General features: G+C 37.2%; 1 protein-coding gene across 1 annotated transcript; it reads right to left on the bottom strand.

The window, feature by feature from the left end:
• Positions 1 to 794: 794 nt before the first annotated feature.
• On the bottom strand, positions 795 to 4,410 carry LOC107766607 (cation/H(+) antiporter 15-like). Its single transcript, XM_016585419.2, has 2 exons — positions 4,033 to 4,410; positions 795 to 3,209 (listed from the first exon to the last, which is right to left on the bottom strand). The coding sequence occupies exons 1-2, from the start codon at positions 4,285 to 4,287 to the stop codon at positions 1,005 to 1,007; spliced, it is 2,460 nt and encodes an 819-aa protein (XP_016440905.2). The 5' UTR covers positions 4,288 to 4,410; the 3' UTR covers positions 795 to 1,004.
• Positions 4,411 to 8,527: the final 4,117 nt, after the last annotated feature.

The raw sequence follows: 8,527 nt of genomic DNA, 5'->3' as shown, positions 1-8,527 counted from the left end.
CAGCCCAACATTCATACTTATTGAGTACATGTTGTCCAGTACTCATGTTACACTTCTGTACATTTTCATGTAGATCGGGGTGTTGGCAGCAGCGGATCTTGCGAGTGAGCTTTTGATTGATCGAAAGGATTCAAGGTAGTGCTACATGGATGTCGCAGACCCTTGGAGTCCCTTCCCTCATCTTATGTTGTTATTTTTTATTCAGACAATATTACACTATTAACACATATTCTATATTTGGTTTTAGAGCTAATGACTCTGTAATACCTGGTTTTGGGAATTTGGTTTATGTATCACAATATTAGCTATTGTTGGAGCTTTACACTGCTATTTATATTAATTCAAACTTATTATATCTTGTTTTGTTGTTTTCATATTATTGTGTGATTGGCTAACCTGGTCTGGAGGTTACATGCCATCACGACCTTTGGTGGGATTTTGGATCGTGACAACAACTTCAATATGTACATACCCGATGAAGAACAACAACAACAACAACAACAAGCAAGTATAATCCCATTAGTGGGGTCTGGGGAGGGTAGTGTGTACGCAGACCTTATCTATACCCTGGGGTAGAGAGGCTGTTTCCGATAGACCCTCGGCTCCCTCCCTCCAAGAACTTCCCACCTTGCTCTTGGGGTGACTCGAACTCACAACCTTTTGGTTGGAAGTGGAGGGTGCTTACCACTAGAGCAACCTTACATACCCGACGAAGAAATACTAACAAAATCTCTACCAAACAAAATTATTGAAGCTTGAATGGCGGACCCTTTTGCTAGATTAATCAAAGAATATACAACAATGGAACTCAAGAATTTTGTATTCAAACAAGGTAGATATATCTATTTAGAGAGAAAAAAGAAACTCCCTCTAAATATAAAATTAAAAATTTCCTGTACAAGCTAGCTAGATGCTAAATCATTTCTCAACCCTCTGCAAAGATCAACAACCATCTTTTCTGTCTCATTAATAAATTGTACCAGATTAACATGATTCTAAATGTATCATAGAATTGAATTTCCTTGAGTTGATGATCCGGGGTTGAGCCATGCATGCTGTTGCACCACAAAAATTGAAGCAGTAGAAGAAAAGTCTGATGTCAGCAGCAGATCCCCAATCGACCCTAGCTCCGGGCAGTCGCTCCACTCATCTAACCCACCCTTCAGCGGCGAAAAGAACCCCAATCCTCTTCCTACCACATAGAGATCAAAATCCTGATCTAGTGTTGCTATTATTTTCACTGTTTCTGCCCCATTACTAGACATCTCCTCTATATAAACAACTGAGCCATCATTCTGTACCTTGTGCCTAAACTCATTTACCAAAAGGTCATCAGCTTGCTTTTCAGCTTCAGCTCCCATTATGACGGAAAAATCTGCATCGTCATTTTGTGTTGAACCAGCTATAGCTCTACTTTCATCTAGAATAAACCTCAAAACTGTTAGACTTACCTTCGGATGTCTCGCCATGCGCAAAGCATAGGTCAAAGCCTCTCTGTCATCAGGCCCCCCTATAAAGATCATGGCAATTCTGCAACTCCTACTTATACCCTCATCTTTTTTAGTAGGTAACAATGTGCCAAAACCACGATCTACAAGAATACCAACAGTAGAAGGTGCATTTGCTAAAATATTATTATTTACATCTTTATAAGCAGGATTCATTTCTTCCATGTTATTATGGATAGTCTGTCTCTTGTGGAATGGGAGAATGATTAGTGTCACCTGCTTTTCCTCAGCAATACTGCAGACATCCTCATGCATTGTGCCATAAGGAGATATAGCAGTCAATAGCTGAACAGATATATTTGGACTTTGATGCTCTAAGTTGTTAAACGCAGCAATTAATTGGTCTATTTGTCCGCCTACTTTACTGACGTTTTCTGAGCTAGTCCTGCTGGAGTCATGAACAATGAGGAGAGCGGTGGTATGTTTTTTCAGCTGCATGAGCTGAAGAGCAAAGACGCAAATTGGGGATCTTCTGGAGGCATGGGATATTTCCAGGAGTGCAGTAATTCCAGCAACAGTTTGTACTTCATGAATACAGGTAAGGATTCGGAGCTCAGCATCTGGTTTTAGGTCCTGTAACACCCTGTGCTGGCTTGGCAAGAACCTTTTAGTCCGTCTATAGAGGAAGTTCACAATTGGTGATGTTGCTATGCTCATGAAAAAAATGGTAAACAACATGATGGCAAATCCATCCTCATTCATTACAGTATGGTCACGCCCCAAGCTCATTGCCATGACAGCTACCAGGCCTTTGGTGTTCATCAGGACTCCAAGTGTAAATCCTTCACGCAACGACATTTTATACAAGTAAGAAACAGCAATAGTGCAAACAATCTTAGGTATGAAGGAAAAGAAGCTAACTAGAACCATCATAAGCACGTCCTCTTTGTTTAATCCCCCAAGATGAGTCCTCATTCCCAAACTAGCATAATAAAGAGGCAGCAACAAGTCCGACGCAAAGCCTTGTAGCATCAACACAAACCTATGCCCCAAGAAATCTGGAGGTATGATAAGACCAAATACAAATGCACCAAGCATAGAGCTAACTCCACATATATCCGTCAGCAACCCACAAACCAAGACCATTGCAAGTATAGCACAAACTACTGCTTCACTAAATTCTTCTCCTTCTCGGGTCCTCCTCCTTATCACCCACAAAAGTGCCGGACGGATTACAAAAATACTGAAAATGATGAACACAATAGCACTAAGCAATGACAAGAACGTACTTGAATAGCTACTAGTTATTGATAATGAGACTACAAGGAGAAACCATGACGACAAGTCATTAACAAGGGCTGAAGACATGGCTATTCTTCCAATCTCTGAATGGAGGAGCTTTAGTTTTGCAAAGATTTCTGCTATAACAGGAAGGCCAGTGACTGAGAGTGCTACACCCCAATAAAGGAAACCCCACCTGAAACTCTCAGGATAGTCCGCGATAAAAATGTACAAGGAAGCTCCAATAACAAAGGGGAAAATAGCTCCAGCAATACCAATGCCAAGGGCTTTCGGTCCAACACTTGTTAATGCTCTTAAGTCCATTTCTAACCCAAGAAGAAATACATGATAAATTAGACCAAGGTTTCCCACTGTCTCCATCATCATAATTCGAGAGGCTGCAAATATAGCACCCAACGCTGGAATATGTTCTCGTGCGAATTCACTTGCAATTGCAGTTGAACCCACCAGTATACCAGCCTGCCAAACGCAACAAAATGCACACTTCATAAATTGGCATTATGATTCAAAAATGAGGAATTTGCTTCTTCTCTAAAAAAGAAATCACAAAAATTACACTTCAATCCGCAGCTTAATATTTGATATAATAGCATAAGTGTGCTCCAAAATTTGTGTTTATTCACAAGAAAGTGACCTATAAAGTAGAACAAGCTAGGAAAACTTAACATATCAAATGAAGCCAAATTAAGATGACTTAGTCTCGTAAGAGCAAAAGCAGCTAACCAATAAAAATAGTATCGAACCTCTATTAATTATCTTCGTGCATGATAGGTGACATAATAATATTAATCTTTCTAGTAAACCAACTAAAAAAAAGTTTAAAGCAATTTCAAGTACGAACAATCAAACCCATGCAAAGAAAGACATGAAAATGTGGCTTAGCTTGGTATATTTGACACTTACTTGGTTTCAATAGATATGACATGTTTGATGAGCATGGATTTTGATATTCTTTTTTAGTACTTATGTATTTTATCAGTGATAGTAAAAAAAAATAGTAAAGTAATGGTTAGAAAAGTACACTTTGATAGAATATCTATTTCAATATTTAATTTTAATCTTACAAATTCATCTGATTTATAACAACACGAATATCTTTGTCTTATGTTTCTTGTTTATTTAACTTCGTGCCTAAGCCAAAAAACAAATTGGGACAGAGAGAATATCAAAGTTTAAATATTGAAATTGTTAGAAATGGGATAAAAATGACATGTTGTCAATATCCAAATGGGTAGGAGTGTCGTACAAACTACGCCTAAACGAAATAAGCAATTATACATACGAGCAATTCAGCAGCGAAATGGGGTTGGCGGAGGGGTTTGAGGAGGAGCAGACAAAGGCGGGTGACGAATAGAACAATAGCAAGTTGAAAGATAAAGATTGGGAGTTTGGAATCCAAAGGGTTGATTTCTTCCCAAATGCCATTGTCGGTAACCGTATCTGTCATATAACACAATTTGTCAACACCCGCCACTGGTTTCCCTCGGACATTATACGATGGAATATCTGGGGTCTTCAAGAAATTCGGATTAACCATTTTGCTTTAGATCTCCCGGGGAGGCACTCTGGCGACAATTGAAGCTGCCACCTTTTGGCCGTTTTCGGTGCATAAAACGGAAAAGAAAAGCTGAGAAAAAATGTTGAGACGTGAGAAAATCTCCTTAGATCATGCATGATTGATTTTTCTCAGAAAACGTACAAATGGATGGATTGCCGTTCTGCATGGGTTTCATTAGTTGATCCAAAATGAGCGTGAAGGAAATGAAATAAAAGGAAGAAAAAACAAAAAGAGGAGGAAAAGGTGATGATGTGGCATGCTTTACTCCATTATTTTTTTTACTTTTCTTCTATTTCCAAAAGGAAAGTATATACGTTTAAAATCGGTCATCGATCATGAAGATCGATCGACGATGGCATCTCAGTCAAGGGGTATCTACATGGAGAGCTCGAACGAATTCCGAGATTGGGGCGTCGAGCGTCGGGGCGTCCGAATCGACTGAGGCAACATCGACCGACACAGGTCCCGAACATCGATGCCCGAAAGTGATCATCAAGCTCGAAACCAAGGCCGAGGTTCCGATCTGACACCGAGCTCGAGTCAGTATCGAGTTCGCAGACAAAAAGCTGTTACAACCGCACCAAAGGAGAGAATCTTGGCGGGAATTAAAGAGGAGACACACCATCATGAGTCCTCCACTAGTAATATTATTCTATTATGTTGTTATAGAAAAAGTAGTGATCTTTGGCTATAAAAAGGAAGATAGATTGTAATAGAAGGGATCTTCTCTAGAATATCAAGAATTCATTGTGTTTATCTTTCTAAGCTCACTAAGTATCTTTGTTCATCATTTCTATTTCACATAACAAATACGTGTATTGTTATCTTCAGGTCAAAGGAATCTACCTATCCTTAGAACCATACACAAATTCAGCGTTATCCGATTTTCGGGTAAAAAGAAAGATGTAACGGTTGTAACTCTCCTTTTTATTTGAATCAGTTCAACACTTCACATTCATTTTGCATGAATAGGTGTACCCCTTTTCATTTTTCATACTGATCAAATGAATATTAACTTCACTGAGGGGAAATGCTAGGACTTTTACCAATACCACATGCAAATAATTGATCCAATGCACTATATTATATCTGCTTTTTACTCCAGATTTTTCTTACTGGTAAAATTAATTGTTATTGTTATCCGCTTTGACAGTTGACCAAAATTAGGTGATCATATAGCATAGAAATTCTTTTTTTTGTTGAGTATATCAGGTTTGTTTTCCTTTGTAATCGAGAAAGTTTGCCTGATTTATTGCAATTAAAAATGCTCATTTCTTCTCTTTTGTATTCTCTTTCACTTTGAGGAATGGTGAGGAAAGAACATAAACAAAGGAGACATCACAAAAACTTGCGGAAGTGATGCAATGAAATTAGAGAAGCAGAATCGTCACAAGAGTTATAACCTGCCTTCTTTTTCTGGTAAGAACTCTTCCCACTTTTGATTATTTGGATTTATGAGCATGAACATAATCAAAATAACAATTATATATTCCATTTTATCTATAAGTTAAAGAGCTCATTTTGCTTGAAAAATGAAGAAACAAATAAGAGATAATATGAACACACATGATTAAAGCACACAGCGCTCTTTAGGTGATTTTTATTGCTTTTGCGAATCAAATATGAAAGAAAAAGAGTACATAAAGCTAAGTATTAATTTATACTGGTCCTTCTATAAAAATTACCAAAATTTGACCTCTTCTTTTGTATTCTCATTCGGCATATCCTTCTTTTTCAGGGAAATACATATCCTTCTCTCTTAGGGAAATACAAAGATATCTTTTATAAAAAGGTATATTGAAACTAAAACTTATAATAATTTTTATATATTTACTATTTCTTCCTGTTAGAATAAATTGCGAGGTGGGAATAACAAATTGTGTACCTTTATAATGCAGCACAGATCTTTGAACTCACCATCGAAGAATAAGTTGCTCCATGTCAAACATCGATTCAGTAAACAGAGTTAGTATCTCACAAACTAGATGTGTTTATTGTGTGTGTTTTTGGGAGGTAAAGCCAGAGAAATCTTATACATGTAGAAAGGTATAACGACCCGACCAGTTATTTTGAGCGTTAGCGTTCCTATCAATTGTTCGAGGTCTTGAGTAGCTTTATATTGTGTATTATGACTTGCGTTTATGGTCGGATTCAATTTTCGGATGTTTCGGACTTTATTTGGATGAGTGGTTATTATTTTAGAAGCTTAAGTTGGAAATGTTGATCGAGATTTGACTTTTGTAAAAATAACCCCGGAACAGTATTTTTATGGCTCCGATAGGTTTGTGTTTTGATTTTAGAATTGGGCATATACCCGAAACTGAATTCGGAGGTCCCTGGTTGATTTGGCTTGTTTTGCCGAAAGTTGGCAATTTAAAGGTTTAATTTTTTTATGTCTAACTATGGTTTGACTTTATGACTATCATGTTCGGATTTCAGTTTTGGGAGTTAGAATAGGTACGTTTTGTTATTTGAAACTTGTTTGTAAAGTTTTGCGTCATTCCGATTTGATTTGATAGAAATCGGACGAGTGGTTGTGTTTTTAGAAGTTCTTGAGTTTCAATTAAAATTTCATGCATTTTGATGTCTGATTCACGGTTCTAGATGTTATTTTGGTATTTTGATAGCGTGAGCGAGTTCATATGATATTTGTAGACTTGTGTGGATGTTTGGTTTGGAGCCCCGAGGGTTCGGGTGAGTTTCTGATGCGTTTCGGAGTGTTTGGAAGAGTTGCAGTTTTGCTAGTTTTTGAATAGGTGCTGCAGGTCTCACAAATGCGAGATTTTGTTCGCATTTGCGACCTCCACATTTGCGAGGTGGGAGTCTCATTTGTGAAGCTCACTAGGTGTGTTAGGTTCCATTAGCGAATATTTTGTTTTCTTTTGTGATTGGGGTCTGGGCTAGGTAGGAACGCAATTGCGATCATTTGGTCGTTTTTGCGAAATGTTCAATGTTCGCATTTGCGACATTAGCAGGGCTATGATGGATGTCGCTTTTGTGATCATTTTTTGCATTTGAGGGGTTCACATTTGCGAACCCTAAGTCGCATTTGCGACACCTGCTCTAGAACATTAAGGCTGCAAGACGGGATTTTGGTCTCATTTTTCATATCTTGAACCCTACACTCGGTAGGAGGCGATTTGGAGAGTGTATTTTCATCTACAATCATTGAGTAAGTGATTTTCAAAAATTTATAATTATATTACATGATTATATATGAGATTTAACATCAAAAATTTGAGAATCAAAGTGAAATTTTGGAAAACCTTTGTCTATGTTTTGAAAAATAAAAATTTGGGATTTGAGTGTGGAATGGGACTCGGATTTTGAAGAAAAATACATATATAGACTCGTGGGATTATGGGTAGTCGATACCTACCCTTGGACCCGGGTGTTGACCGGGCGGGCCCAACGTTGATTTTTGTTGACTTTTGAGGAATTGTATAAAGATCTTAGCTTTACTTATTGGAATTGGTTTCTCTTGCATTATTTGATGTTATTAAGTCGATTTTTATTAGATTTGAGCCGAGCGAAGGTGAATTGTAAAGGAAAAGCTATTTTTGAGTGTTGATTTGGCCTAGTTGAGGTATGTTTCTTGCCTAATTTTGTGTGGGAGAACTAACCCATAGGGATTGGTTTGATTGCACTATTTGAATTACGTGAAAGATGTGTATACGAGATGATGAGTGTGTACACGATTTTATATGTGGAAATTTGACCTGTTTAGATTTTTAGGTTTCTTATGTACATTAAATTGAAGTTTCCATATCATGTTATATCCTCAATTGTTAACTTTACTCTTACATGCTTTTATTGAAGTTGTTAGTATATGTTATATCTCTTATTGCCAAATATACTTTTATATGCTTTAATTGAAATTGTTGCTTCTTTTATTGTCATGTTATCTCTTCCATTGTTGATTTATTCTTATTTGAAGTCGTTCCCACATGTTATCTCTTTTATTGTTGAGTTATTCTTATTTGAAGTCATTATTACTTGTTATCTTTGTCGTTGTTGAGCTTATTCTTCTGCTACATTGTGTTGTTGAAATTCTTATGTTGATTACTTATCGTACTCTCGTGTTATTATCATTGTTGTTGTACTCAGTGTTGTTGAACTATGAGCTATGCGTGGTTGTGGTATTGGAATTGTTGTTATGGAAATAGTGTGGCATACGAGCACATGTGGCGCGAGTTGTTATATTGTGTTGTAATATTTC

This window comes from Nicotiana tabacum, chromosome 17, assembly GCF_000715075.1.
Source record: "Nicotiana tabacum cultivar K326 chromosome 17, ASM71507v2, whole genome shotgun sequence".
NCBI lineage: Eukaryota > Viridiplantae > Streptophyta > Magnoliopsida > Solanales > Solanaceae > Nicotiana > Nicotiana tabacum.
Note: the sequence above shows the minus strand (reverse complement) of the source record. Positions and strands in the feature narration are given on the sequence as shown.